We start from the raw sequence: 15,252 nt of genomic DNA, 5'->3' as shown, positions 1-15,252 counted from the left end.
GCGCGCTCGCCTAGCGTGTGTGCGGCCCGGGTTCGATCCTCAGCACCACATACAAACGAAGATGTTGTGTCCGCCGAGAACTAAGAAAAAATAAATAAATGTTAAAATTCTCTCTCTCTCTCTCTCTCTCTCTCTCTCTCTCTCTCTCTCTCTCTCTCACTCTCTAAAAAAAAAAAAAAAAAAATTTATTTTTGCTTTAAGCCTAGTTTAAGCCCTAGGGGCTACAGGGCTTGCCTCATATAGGCAAAACCCTGGGTTCCTAGTACAGCAAAAGAAAATAAATAAGCCTTATTTTCTGAAAACTTAGAAAAATGCTAGAACACAACATCACATCTACCCTGTATTATTTTTCTTAATTTTATGAAAATTACATGAGATAAACCATAGCTAATAAGATAAAGTGCTGGCCCAGCCTAATACTTCGTTATGCAGAGAGCCCCTCCAACCAAATATTTCCTTTGCTGGTGTTAAAACCACACGAATTCCCAGTATGTATCTTACCATGCTAAATACTTGACACATATTAAAACACCATAGATTCTACTTCTTAAATCTGCTTCTTAATTCTAAAATTAGCCAAAATGGGGAATCGCACCGTTTTAGTTGCCTTTCACAAAACATTCCACTTCCTATTCAAATTTGAGGAATGGAACTTATTAAAAGATGCTTCACTGTTCTTGACGCTTTTGCCTTTAGATTTCGCAACTGAAACTTCTGGCGATTTCAGGTGCACACACATTAAACAGGAGCAAAGCCAGGTATGATGACAGGCGAAACTGCAGTCGTGAGTTTGGGCTGACACCTTATTTGGTTTTAATTCCGTCACCGAGTTCTGCGTCTTCGGGAAGCACAAGAACAGCGCACGGTACCCAACGTACTCAAAGAACTTACTGAGTCAATTTAAGCCCTTTCTTTTATCTCCTTTACGGCGATAAGAGGGTGGAAAACCAACTTTTCCCAATACTTGTCAGTGCCTCAAGGTCGTTAGGATAAAAACAAAACGTCCAATTCTAAGGACACTTGGCAGCCCTCCGCTTTAAGAAACCCCGAACCCTCCCGGCCCGTTAACCGGGCCAGAGCCTCTCGGCCCCGGAGTCCCGGCCCGGGAGCCTGCGGGCGCCCAGGCACCGAGCGGGCAGCCGCCCCAAGCGCGCGGCCCAGCGCAGCGCAGGGCGCGGCAGGCCGGAGCCTACGGACGCCGCCCTGGGACCCCCGGAACTGGCAGGCCGCCGCGCCCGCGCCGAGGGGCAGCAGACTACCCGCGCCAGGGCGGCCGCTCCTAGGACAAGGCTGAGGAAGGCGCCGCCCCACGGGCCACGCAAGGAGCCCCGGGCGCCAAACGCGCGAAGCGTAGGGACGACGACAGGCGCGAGGTCGCAGCCCCGGGACTAGAAGGCAGTCTCCTCCGAGCCTTAGGAGGGAGGGCGGTGGGGTGACCACAGGGCGGGTCGGGGGCAAGTGGCGGCCTCACCTGCTCCTCTCGAGGCAGCCGCTACCGCTCGCTGAGGGGACAACATGGAGCCTCAGCCTTCAGCAGAAAATCAGCAGGGGGGGCAGAGGCGAGGAGCGGGGAGGGGCGGACTGGGGCCGGGCGAACCAGGCCCGGTAGGCGGGATACGGGCGGGGCCTGGGCTCTAGAAGAAAACTGAGGTGAAGGAGGGGCGCGTGGAGGCGCGAGGAAGCCAACACAGAGCGTGTGGGCGATGCCCGACGCGCAGCCGGAGGCGTGGCGAGCCCGGGCGGGAAAGCGCACGCGGCCGAATCCCGCCACCTCCCGGCCTGTGTGCGCGTGCGCGGGAACGCGGAGCGCGCCGCCGACTACCTGCGACTGCGTGCTCGAAGCTTCGGTCGGTTGGAAATTGTGGTCCCGCGCTCTCTGGGTCCGGCCCGCGGTCCCCATTCTGCTCACTCATCCGGGGCCAAGAGGAAGCCGAGGAGAGAGGCGGGGCGACTGAACTACAATTCCCAGCAGGCCGTGCGGGGAGGCCGGGGCCGCCTGCGAGCCCCGCCGGGAGACCAGACCCTGGGCGGCGGCCTTGAGGGTCACGCCTTGGGCCCTGGTATAATTTTGGGGTTTAACACTGGCGGGGCCCCCAGATGCACCGCAGAAGAGAAGCCTCAACGCCATATGACGTGAACGTCGTTGAGGTTGAGTTTTTAATAATTTTGACTTCACAAGGAGAGGAAGCCATGACTTAATTACCACCATTATCATCGCCACCCGCTTTTCTAGTCGCCAGATGTGCACCGTCACCGCTCTAACGTCTGTCTGCCACCGCCTTGTCCAGCTTACAGGATCATGGGTAGAAGCTGCCTTTCCAAGCACACTTGAACTGTATGGTAGATCAGTACAATACGAGGTTCTCCGAAATTGCTTTTTTTTATTATTATTTTAGTTGTAGATGAACACACAGTATCTTTCTTTATTATTATGTGGTGCTGAGGACCGAACCCAGTGCCTCACACAAGCGAGGCGAGCGCTTTACCACTGAGCTTCAGCCCCAGCCCCCAAAATGCTTTTTCAATATCTGACATCGTGATTCAAAAAAAACCGTTAGCCACAATTGAAGAATAGTTTGGTTTGGGGGGAGGGGTTGTTTGTTTGTTGTTTTTTGTCTTTGGGGGGAGGAGGGGCAAGATAACTGATGGAGTTTATGAGAAGCTAAAGTATTCATCCCCGCCCCCACGGCCACCATTGTCCCATTCATTCAATATATAATTGCACTGTCTTCCTTCTTCTGCTTCAACTGTTATAATCTACCCAGGATCTCCTTCCACCTGCTTCTAGGCTCTGCCAAGCCCTTGAGCTGTTTTCTACTTCCTGAGTAATTAGGCCAGAGGTGAAGAGGTAAAGGTCTATCTTATCCTATCTTATCCTAACTAAAGAAGTCCTGTTTTGACTTTTCCCCTACCCCTTCTAATTCTTCCCAAATTCTCAAGATTGTTGGAATGCCTTCTTCTAGCCTTTAGATTTAAGTCTAGATTTTATCTAGTCCAACTTGGATCACCAAGAAAGTAGAAATGAACTTCAGAACAAGAATTACTGAAGTTTCACATGATGTTTGGAAATTTGAACCAACAGGATGTTAACACAAATGCAGGGCAGTGTGTGTCATACTCAGAAAGGAAGGGCCAAAAGCCAATGATTTGTCATAATTGCAACACACTGTGTAAAAAGTGTAAATTGCACATACATCCCAGTATTCTCTATTCCCCTTACTGCATTCATTACATTTGTCCATAAGACTTTTTATCATCTGACCTACATTTTACATTTCATTTTGTGCTTTCCACTATAATAGAAATTCTTATGCAGAGGAATTTTTATCTCTTTTGTTCTCTGGTATATCCCCAACCCCTCACACAGATCTGGCAGAGAGTAGAGATTTAAGTCTTCATTGAAGAAGGTATATGTTACAACTAATGCTGCTCACTAACTTTATGGCTCCTTTAATATTCAATACCTAACTTTCGCTATTGAACCAAAAAAAAAAAAAAACTATACTATTTTAAGGATTCTCAATAAAGATGCATTGAAGTCTATCCTGTCAGGAAGCAAGTAGCAAATGCAAGCATTATCTGTCTCAAGACAACATCATCAAGGTCAAATGTGAACACATCAACCTTCCTCATACCTTGTAAACACTATTAGAATTTGAAACAACACAGTATAAATTATAGGTGGAGTTTAGGATTAGTCACAGCATAGAAAGCAGCCCCTATACATGAGAAATGTATTTTGTTGTTTTAGTCTCAAATATCCAGGGTCATTAAAACAATGGACTGAAATGCTGAATTTGATGATACTGATATACAGCCAGCCTTCAGCAATCTTACTCTGAATTGAGACACAGGGTATGAACAGAGGTTGAGCTTTCCTTCTGCATTTCTAGAAGTAGGCAATGGGTAGATAATGTTTGAATAGTTAAGGCCACTGGCTTTGAATTTTGGCTTTGATGCTCACTAGCTGTACAAACTTGGGTGAGTTCCTTAACTTCTCTGAAACTTTCATCACCCACAAAATAATTCCAGTACCCACACAGTAGTAGGTTAAATGAGATATGTTTGAAAATGATGACTAATGAATGTGTAGTTAGTACTTAAAAAGTGGTAGTCATCATATTCATTCTGGAAAAGCAAAAGCAAAGTCGTAAATACTCAAAATACTCAAGTATATGAAGCACAAAAATAGTAAAATTGTTTTCTACAAAGATATCCACTGTGATTCAGGTTTCAAAACTTTACAAAAATAGGGCTTCGTTATGTTTCAGGCACTCTTATAGGCAATAATGATGCATAAGACACATTCTTGTCCTCCAGAAAATCACAGTCTTATGGGATAAACAGCCAAGTAAATATCACTCCTGTGACTATACTGTGACATAGTTCAGACTCCTGACATTTATTGCAGGAGCTATCGATTGACTGATTGATTGATTTTTGGTACCAGGTTAACTGCTGAGCCACATCCCCAGTCATTTTATTTTTTATTTGAGACAGGTTATCACTAATTTGCAGAGGCTGGCCTCAAATTTGCAATTCTACTGATTCAGCCTCCCAAATTTCTCGTATTGCAGGTGTGAGCCGCCAAGTTCAGCAAGGGTCAATAGTTAAGAAATTTGGAAGGGACAGGTTGGAATGCTACATCCCGGGACATCGTTTAAATATCTGTCCCTGGGCTGAGGATGTAGCTCCTTGGTAAAGTACATGATTAACATGTGCAAAGTCTTGAGTTCAATCCCCAGAATCACAAAAAGTAATCATAAATCAGGAACAGTGTTATACACCTATAGTACCAGGTACTAAAGAGGTTAAGGCAGGAGACTCCCTTGAGTCCAGGAGTTTGGGGGCAGCCTGGACATCCTACTGAGACCCCATTCCCTTCTTTTTTAAAAAAAAATTATTTTTAATTGTAGTTGGACATAATACCTTTAATTTTATTTATTTTTATGTGGTGCTGAGGATGGAACCCAGGGCCTCACACATGCTAGATCAGTGCTCTACCACTGAGCCACAACCCCAGCCCAAGACCCCATTTCTTATAAAAGTGAAATTTTAAAGTTGAATATTATGAGCTGAGGCTTCACTCAATGGTAGAACTAGCATGTGTGAGGCACTGGGTTCAATCTTCAGTACCACATTAAAAAAAATCAGTAAAATAAGGGTGTTATGTCCATCTAGAACTAAAAACAATTTTTAAAAACATTGAATATGGGGCTGAGGTTGTGGCTTAGTGGTAGAGCACTCATCTAGCACATGTGAGACACTGGGTTCAATTCTCAGCACCACATAAAAATAAATAAAATAAAGGCATTGTCTCCAACTACTGTCCACCTACTACTAAAAAAAATTTTTAAAAACGTTGAATATTAGGATGTAAATATGGTAACATTGTAAAAGCTTAAGACCTTTTCAGCTGCTTCATTATTAGTATTTCAGTCAACAATACAGCTGTCTGACTCTTCATAAAGATGGCTGAAAGAACCAGCTGCAGTGTCACTCATCTGTAATCCCAGCAGCTCAGGAGGCTGAGGCAGTAGGATCACAAGTTCAAAGCCAGCCTAAGGAACTTATCGAAGCCCTAAGCAATTTAGTGAGACCTTGTCTCTAAATAAAATATAAAAAGAGGGCTGGTGATGTGACTCAGTGGTTAAGCACCCCTGAGTTCCCTAGTACAACAACAACAAAAAACTAAAAGATCACTAGAAGGAAATAAAGGAATGTACACAACAATGTGTGTATCATGCTATCCTTTATGATAGAGTAGATGAGGATACATATTTGCTATATTCACCTTTGCTTGAGTTTGCCACTGGAATATTCTAACAGTGATTATATGTGTGTAGAATGGAGAAGGTTAGAGATAAAAGAAAAATTTACAGTACAGTTATGTACCACATGATGAAATTTTGGCCTATGACAGACTGCATATACCACAATGATCCCATAATGAAGCTGAAAAATCCCTATTAGTCAGTGATATTGGTAGCCTTCCTAACATTTGGGGGCAATGCACTACTCATGGAGATACTGATGTAAAGAAACCTACTGGCTGCCAATCATATAAAAGCAGAGTACATACAAGTACATGCAGTACATAATACTGGATAATGACAATAAACAATTATGTGGCTGGTTTACATATTTACTATACTGTATTTTATCAGTATTATACCATGCATTCCTACTACTTATGAAGCAAAAAGTTTACTATAAAACAATATGCCTTGTTATACCTGCAGCACCTTCACACATCTTGTGTTTACCACATTTTGATTGCATCAAGGGGCCACAGAGAATATACCATGTAGGTTTATGACAGTGTACTCTGATATTTCCACAGGATGGCTGAGAATGATATTGACTAATGATGCAGCTCTCAGAAGGTATCCCTGTCTAAGAAATCATGACTGAGCATACATCTGAGCAGGCTGGTAATCCCAGGGAGGCTGAGGTAGGAGCATCACAAATTCAAGACCAGGGGCTGGGGATGTGGCTCAAGCGGTAGCGCGCTCGCCTGGCATGCGTGTGGCCCGGGTTCGATCCTCAGCACCACATACCGACAAAGATGTTGTGTCTGCCGAGAACTAAAAAATAAATATTAAAAATTCTCTCTCTTTCTCTCTCCTCTCTCACTCTCTCTTTAAAAAAAAAAAAAACAAATTCAAGACCAACCTCAGCAACTTAAAAAGGCCCTTTCTCAGAATTAAAAAAATAATAATTTTTAAAGAAGCCAAGTGCACTGCTGCATACCTATAATCCCAGAGACTCAGGAGGCTGAGCAAGGGGATCACAAGTTCCAGGCCAGCCTCAGCAACTTAATAAGGCCTTAAGCTACTTAGTAGACCATGTCTCAAAATAAGAAGAGCTGGTGGAGATGTAGCTCAGTGGTAATGTACACCTGGGTTCGATCCCCAGTACCCAAAACAAAACAATGCATGATTATGTGTATCTTTTTTCTTTTTTTTTCCTTGCAGTGCTGGGAATCAAGTCCAGGACCTTGTGCACACATGAGAATAACATGAATTTATTTAAATTTTTCAATTTTATTTATTTTCAGGTGTTGGGGGTGCTCAGGACTGAACCCAGGGCCTCACGTGCATATTAGACATTCACTTTACCACTGAGATACATCCACAGACAATTCAACATTTTAAAATTGAAGTATATCTTGTCCTGATATTCAAGAAAAAAAAAATAAGGAGAGGTGGGAGTGTAGCTCAGTGGTAAAGTACATGCTCAGCATGCTCAAGGATATGCGTTCAATTTCCAGCATGAAGAAGGAGAAGGAGAAGAAGCTGAGATGGGAATTTGGGGCAGGGGAAGACTGAGACTGCTTTACCACAGAGCTACATCCCCAGTACTTTTTATTTTTTATTTTGAGAAAGTATATTTATCAGTATTTTACTGTATATTTTATTTTTGCACTAAATTGCTGAGATTCTTGTTAAATTGCTGAAGCTGGCTTTGAACTTGTGATCCTACTGCCTTAGCCTCCCAAATCACCAGGATTACAGGTGTGCGCCCCACACCTCTTTTGAGATGGGAAATTACTGGTGGTAATACTCCCATAAGACAGGGACGGGAAAGAAGAGGTCTAACCTCAGCAGTAAAAGTTGCTTGGTGGAACTCTTAGGAAATGCCTATGTTCCAGTGAGTTCTTTAAAATTTCATCTGAACTTACACTATAGTCAGAATAATCTCTTTAACATTGTGCTGGAACAATTGGATAATGCACACAGCAGAAGAATAAAACTAGGTCCCTTCCTCTCACTATATACAAAAATCAACTCAAAATGGATCAAAAACCTAAAGGTAAAACCTGAATCTAACTAAGAATTTGCAACAAGAAAACATAGAGGAAACACTTTAGGACATTGGTGTAGGCAAAGATTTTTTTGGATAGGACCCTAAAGGTATAGGAAACAAAAGTGAAAATAGACAAATGGAATCATATCAAAGAAAGAACTTTCTGCACAGCAAAGGAAACAATCAACAGTTAAGAGATAACCTACAGAATGGAAAATATTTTTGCATACTATTCATCTGACAAAGGATTAATATCCAGAATATATCAGAAAGTCAAAAAATTAAATACACAAAAATGCAAATGATCCAAGTAAAAAATGGGCTAAAGATCTGAATAGGGGCTTCTCAAGAGAAGACATACAAATGGCTTACAAATGAAAAAAATGTTCAATGTCACTAATCATTAGGAAAGCACAAATCAAAAACCACAATGAGATGTCATTTTACCCTAGTTAGAATGGCTATTATCAAAAAAGACAAAAAAAAAAAATGACAGACTGATAATGATTCAGATAAAAGGAGTTTTTTTTTTTTTTTTTTTTTTTTTTTTTTTTGGGTGCTGGGGATTGAACCCAGAGCTCTCTGATATAAGGCGGGCAGTCTTCTAATGGAGCTGCATCCCCAGCCCAAGGAGAATTCTTATACACAATTGGTAGGAATATATACTGGTATATCCATATGGAAAACAGTACAGAGATTCCTATTAAAACTAAAAGTAGAACTACCATAAGATCCAGCAATCTCACTACTGGGTATACATCCAAAGGAGATGAAATCAGTGTATTGAAGAGACATCTCCACTCCCATGTTTTCTGAAGCATTATTTTCAGTAGTTAAGATGTAGAATCAAGCAAGATGTCCATCAACAGATGGAAAGTTGGGAAGGAAATGAGGAAAATAATGTATATATACACAATGGAGTATTATTCAGCTATAAAATAGAATTAAATCCTGTTATTGGCAATAATTTGGATGGAATTGGAGGTCATGATGTGAAATAGCTCAGACTCAGAAAAAAAAAAATCACATGTTCTCACTCATTTGTAGAAACTAAAAAGCCCATCTCACAGAAGAACCAAGTGGATGAGACAGGAGGATCACGAGTTCAAAGCCTGTCTCAGCAAAGGCAAGGTGCTAAGCAGCTCAGTGAGACCCTGTCTCTAAATAAATAGGTCTGGGAATGAGGCTCAGTGATCAAGTGCCCCTGAGTTCAATCCCTGGTACTCCCCTCCCCACTAAAAAAGAACCAAGTAGAGTAATGGTCACTAGAGACTGGAAAGGGTGGGAGGGAGAAGGGATAGAAAGAAGTTACACAGGGGGCATCAACATGCAGCAAGGAGGCATAAGTTTTGGTTTTCTGTAGCATAGTAGGGTAACTATTGGTTAAAATAATCTGCACTATGTTTCAAAATAATTAGAAGGGAGCAAAATTCCCAAGAGATGTAGATGAATAATGTTTGAGGAGATGGAAGTACGTAATACTGAGATTTGTCCATTACATAATGTATGAATGTATTGAATTAGGGTATAAAGATGTACAAATGTCTGAATAAAAAAAGAAGAAGAAAAAAATAATTGTCAAAAATTCATCTGAGGGGCTGGGTGTGGTAGAGTACTCGCCTAGTATGCGTGAGGCACTGGGCTCGATCCTCAGCACCACATACAAAGATGTTGTGTCCGCCGAAAACTAAAAAATATTAAAATTCTCTCCCTCTCTCTCTCTCTCTCTCTCTCTCTCTCTCTCTCTCTCTCTCTCTCACACACACACACACACACACACACACACTCACACACACACACACTCTCACACTCTCACTCTCAAAAAATTTCATCTGAGGGGGCTGGGGTTGTAGCTCAGTGGTAGAGCACTTGACTAGCATGTGTGAGGCACTGGGTTTGATTCTCAGTACTGCATATAAGTAAGTACATACATACATACATACATACCTAAAGACTCATCGACAACTAAAAAATATATATTTATTAACAAAAAAAATAGAGGGTTGGGATGTAACTCTGTGGAAGAGCACTTGCATAGCATGTGTGAGGCACTGGGTTCAATTTTCAGCACCACTTACAAATAAATAAAATAAAGGTCCATCAGCAACTAAAAAAAAAAGAAAAACTCATCTGAGCCATTCCCTGTCCCAAAACTTTCACTGAATCCCCATTGGCCTTAAGCCTTAAGACAAAGTCTTGTGGTTTGTTTGTTTCTTTGTTTTTGTTTTGAGAGATGGTCTTGCTAAGTTGCTTAGGGCCTCACTTAGTTAGTGAGGCTGGCCTGGAACTTGTGATGGATCCTCCTGAGGAGCTGGGATTGCAGCCATAGAATGCCTCACCATACCCCACTGTGCCTGGAAAAGCCTCAATTCTTTAGTGAAATACTATTGCTTCTCCAAACTCTGGTCCAAAAATATCTTCCCCCTTTATATCTTGACCCAGCACTCAAAAGATCTCACACACATCACACTTCTGAGCCTCCAGCTACCATGTGTGGTTGTGCAGTCTGTATATCCATCATGGCAGTCATACAGGGGAGGGGCAAGAGGGGATCAAATCTGGGCCATGTTCTGTTGAGCAAGTAAGCATGGAACTGCACTGTGGGCTGTACTGGGAGGAAATGGTTCTTTTATGTGATTTGTCTGCCCAGAAGGGTGCCTTTTTGTATGCATGCACAAAAGCAACCCTATGTTTGCTTCAAACCATCCTTCTGGGCCTTTAATGACATTCTTACAACTCTAAACTCCTATCCAACTTTGGACTTTTTCATAAACCCTTTCTAAACTGCCATTCCACAGGGTGTGTCTGTCTGTCTGCATACCTGACTTCCTGTCTCCCACCCCCCCACCTTGAAATGGTAGGGATCCAATCCAGGGCCTTGCACATAAAAGGCAAGCACCACTCTACTGAGCTACATCCCCAGCCCTTCTCTATGTTAAATTCATACAGTCCACTTGCCACCTGATCGAAGCACTATGGCTTTGTGTTGTTTAGGGTTGGTGTTGGTTGCTATTTAACTGGTATTATTTAACTTTATGTATGTTCTATGCCCTAGCTTGTTAGCTCATTGAAGACTGGATAAACATAGTTTGGGGTCCCTACAAAGATCCCAGGATAGTGTCACACTAACAGGTGATCAGTAAACATCTATGAAATAAATCACATGAACAAATATCCCAAGGAAATATCAGTCTCAGGGAAGTTGGCATAGCAGGAAAGAGAAAAAACAGCCTCAGGAGTTGGACTTAGCACAAATGCTTCTTTTGTTTTGCTTTGTTTTGTTACCAATACAAAGAAAATATATTTATTTTCAAAGACTCTAAGAAATGATGATATAATGTCAAGACACAAAAAGTTTGAAAAGCTATAGATGATTAACCACTGTTTCATTCAATCTCCCTTTGATTATTTTAGAGAGCATGTCTGGTACTCCCAACTGAATCTTAAGCATGATGTGTCTAAATAACAGAATTAGGATTCTTTCCCAGTAGTCCTCATTATCGTCTGTCTTTCTTGTCCTCCTCCTTCTTCTTCTCTGGATTAGGAATTGTGCTGGTGTATGGCCCTTCTCCAGAAAGCAGTTCTGCCTTAATATGTTTCTTTCTTCTCTTTTTTATTTATTTATTTATTTATTTTTATTTTTATTTTTTATTTTATTTATTTATTTATTTATTTGGTGTGTGTGTGTATGTGGTGCTGGAGATTGAACCCAAGGCTTAGTGCATGTGAGGCAAGCACTCTACCAACTGAGCTATATCCCCAGCCCCTTAATGTGTTTCTTTTTATACTTTTTCCTCTTCTTCCCATTGCCCCCTCTTCTACTATTACTACTTTTTCTTCTTCCTCTTCAACTTTAACCACTAAGGCTTCTTGTTTAAAAAAAAAGATCTCTGAGGTGCTTAAAGAGTCTACTTCTGGGACTGGGTTTGTGGCTCACTGACAGAGCGCTTACCTAGCATGTGTGAGGCACCACATATAAATAAATAAAAGTCCATTGACAACTAAAAAAAAAAAAGAGAGAGAGAGAGACTACTTCTAATAAAACAACCCAAGTTAAGACCAATAAGCCATCATCTCCAGGACAGATAGGATATAATGGTGACTTCTAGCACTGAAACTCGCCCTAACTCAACAGAAAGAGTAACTGTAAAATTATAAACTTCAAAGTTAAAACCTATTACTCCTACTTTAAGACTGGTGGAACTGGTCTGCTGGATATTTGAAACCAAACCTTGGAGACCTAGGTCAAGGAAGTAAAAGGACTGAGGAAAAAGCAGCCAATATTTGGCCCTTGTCCTCCAAGGTCAGCCAGAACCCAGAGAATGACAGGACTTCTCTAAGGATCCTGCAACTCTATATGATCCCTGCCCTGTATCTCACTTCACTGCCACCATAGACCTCTGGACTGCCTGATGCCCAAACTACAGATGGCCCTACAGATAAATATCCAAAATGAAATCTCTCATCTACCAGGGCCCCTTAGATTGACCTCTATAAAGGACGCTGACAGGCATCTCCTAATGCCCCTTTCCAACTTGAAGTAGCCAGAGTGGTAGAGGCCCCTGTCCCTAATGGTAGTTAGGGTACTCCTTCAGAGGGGAGAAATGAATCGATAAGGTAGATTATTTTCTATTATGACTATCAGGAATGAGATTTCTATCCACCTAGGAGCCCCAGTTTCTAGCAAGCACTGTCAGGGTTAGGTATTAGCATAATTTCCTAACACTTAATAAAAGATTTTTAAAACTTATGCATTTGTCAGCATAGGTAGATAATTGGCTTGGATATCACATCGGCTTCTATTTCCCTTTACCATCTAAGGACAGTTTGCTGCATCATCAGCTGATGCTGTGAGCACCAGGGTAAGATATTTGTCAGGAAGTTATTTTGGGACATATTCTTCTGTGCCTTCCTCAAAGCATTGCAACCACTTGGATGTTGTTGTTGTTTTCTTTCTTCCTTTTTTTCTTTCCACCCCACTTTCTGGGCTTTATGTGACTTTAAAAACTGTCAAGGGCAGATGTAGTTCACAGCCTGTGTTCTAAAAGATTTCCACTGGTCAGATTGCTTTTTCTCCTCCGCAGCAGCCTGGCTGACAACCTCCCCACTCATGAGGTTGCATCTTTATAGGATTTGCTGAACCTGCAATTGCACTTTGGGTCATCGATCCCTGCTTTAGCAATAGCAAAGGCTACAACCTTGGCTTTCATTATTTCCAGGATACATTCCCCTTTTTAAAAGGCTATGCACCTTTAAAATATTTTGTCCAGATGTAGGGAGATAGCTTTGAATTTGACAAGCCAACAAAGGAGAAAAAAAAAAAAAACAAATCCAAGATAATTGGATATTTGGTTTCAAATACATTTCTGCTAAGGACCCTTTTTTGGTTACGAAAAATCATGCGTATTTGTGCCCTATTCTTAAATTTTAATAACACATTTTGTAACACCTTCCCACTCCCGGTCCCTTAGAATCACATCCAGGATGTTATCTCCTTGCTTTTCTATCTTCATGAGTTCAGCTTTTTCTTCTCCAAAATACATTTTCTCTATCTTAGAGCCTATTTAGAGGAAGAGACAACCTTAAGACTCAAGGTGGACAAGAACAGCAACAAGGCAAGAATATGAAGCAGGGTCTGTGACTGCACGGCAATGTGATTAGAATGAATAGTAGTTTTTTCTTCTGTAGAACATCTTTTTCCACCTACTAAAAGCGGGACCATGAGGCTGTCTGTGTCTCACAGTGAGGCGATATTATGACATATTCAGAGAAATTCATAAAGCACCTTGCAGAGTGGGCCTTCTCTACCCTGCGGTTTTCACTTCAGATTCTGAGGGGGAATGCATCACACAAAAGATATCAGGCTCCGGGAATTTATGGGAAAGATCGTTTCCAGCTACTGGAAGCATAAAGAAATATCTATTATAAAAATACATAATCCATCCAGTCGAAAACATTCACATAAAGAGCAGTGAAAAAATTCTACCCCGCAGCGTCCGCGCCAACGCCTAGGGCCGCAGTGGTGGGCGTGGCTTGATGATTGACCACGCCTCTTGCGTCCCGTCCTCTCGAGGCGCGCCCCACCCCAGCCGCTTGAGGCTTGGCGCTTGGTCGGTTTTACCTCTCCTTCCTTTTGGAGCGCCGAGGGACAGTTCTTGCGCCTGCGCACTGCTCCGCTGCGCGCCTCCGCAGTTGCCTCTCGCCCCCGCCGCGCGTTCTAGAGTTCTTTGTGCGCATGCGTGCTCGCTCTCCCTCGCGCTGTGCTCGGCTGAGTCAGTCAGTCAGTCTGTCGGAGTCTGTCTTCGGAACAGGCTGAGCGAAGGGACTTCGGAGAGCCTGCTGCCTACTTATTCTATTTCCCCTCCCTGTCTCCCGCCCCACGTCTCTCTTCACCCCTCTCCCGCCCTTGCTCGCGTAGCCATGGCGGAGTCGTCGGCGGCCACTCAGTCCCCGTCCATCTCCTCGTCGTCCTCCGGGGCCGATCCGTCCGCGGCCGGCGGTGGAGGGAGCCCGGGAGCCAGCCCCGCCCTGGGGGCGAAAAGCTGCGGCTCCTCTTGTGCGGGTGAGGCGTGCGGGGAAGCCCCCGCCCTGGGGACGAAGGGGAGCTGGGGCCGGGGGCTTTCGGGAGCGACCGGAGAGGACGAGTTACACTCGGCTGCTGGTGGCTTCAACCCCGGGGGACAAACGTTTGGAAAATGGGCAAAGGGGGAGGGGAGCGAAAGGTCTTTCGGGCGGTGAGGAAATAACGGGGTGTGAGGAAAACAGGTTGGGGGCGGGAAGACGGTCTGGAGAGTGGGCGTTCACGCCGAGACCCGGCAGGTGGGAAAACAGCCGCCCCGCGAGGTTGGGATGAAACGGACGGTCGCTCAGGTGGGGCTTGGGCCGTGTTGGAGGAGGCCAGAGCCACCCGCTGGACCGGGGTGATTCCGAGGAGTAAGATTAGCGACGTTGAGAGGATTGGGGCAGGTGGGTCTTGGGAGAAATGGTTCGTTATGATTTTGAGGGATGGTGGCGAAAGGGTTGCATTGCAGGTTTGCAGTCAGGTGTTGACATAATCAGACGTGCCTGATAGTCTTCCAAAAAAAATATTTTTGTTTGCCCCTGGGGAGGATGGGGAAATTTAATGGAAGCGTTGTCGCCCGTTTTCTTTACTGCTTTCGACTGGACTCTACGTAAAGGCCTGATTTTTCTGAGACTCCAAGGTAGAGGAGGCGTGATGAGAATAGCTCTGGGAAGATTTGGGAGGGAGCTTCTGATGGTCCAAGATGGATCCGTGGCTGCATCTGCAACACAGCCGGCTCTTCACTGGCGTGGCGTGGGGGTAGGGACGCGCAATCAGTCGTTTATATTCTAGAAAATAATAAATAGAGTCATGCCAAGCCATCAACATGTTTTGATTTCAGATTTTCTCTGGGCTGTTATTGATCGCAGTATGACAAAAGA

The 15,252-nt window shown here is 43.5% G+C and overlaps 2 protein-coding genes across 3 annotated transcripts in view; one reads left to right on the top strand and one right to left on the bottom strand.

Moving 5' to 3' along the window:
* The window catches only part of Atl3 (atlastin GTPase 3), a 49,374-nt gene extending 47,802 nt beyond the window's left edge, over positions 1-1,572 (bottom strand). The window contains exon 1 of the mRNA XM_077798027.1: positions 1,472-1,572. Within this exon, the coding sequence (XP_077654153.1) occupies positions 1,472-1,517 (46 nt within the window). The 5' untranslated portion in view covers positions 1,518-1,572. The remainder of the gene's footprint in view (positions 1-1,471) is intronic.
* Positions 1,573-14,133: 12,561 nt separating this feature from the next.
* The window catches only part of Rtn3 (reticulon 3), a 64,166-nt gene continuing 63,047 nt past the window's right edge, over positions 14,134-15,252 (top strand). For both annotated transcript variants that reach the window (XM_026414410.2, XM_026414411.2), the window contains exon 1: positions 14,134-14,371. In XM_026414410.2, the coding sequence (XP_026270195.1) occupies positions 14,230-14,371 (142 nt within the window). In that variant the 5' untranslated portion in view covers positions 14,134-14,229. The remainder of the gene's footprint in view (positions 14,372-15,252) is intronic.

This window comes from Urocitellus parryii, chromosome 4 (assembly GCF_045843805.1).
Source record: "Urocitellus parryii isolate mUroPar1 chromosome 4, mUroPar1.hap1, whole genome shotgun sequence".
Classification (NCBI taxonomy): domain Eukaryota; kingdom Metazoa; phylum Chordata; class Mammalia; order Rodentia; family Sciuridae; genus Urocitellus; species Urocitellus parryii.
The sequence above is the reverse complement of the archived record's forward strand: the minus strand, read 5'-3'. Positions and strand labels throughout refer to the sequence as shown.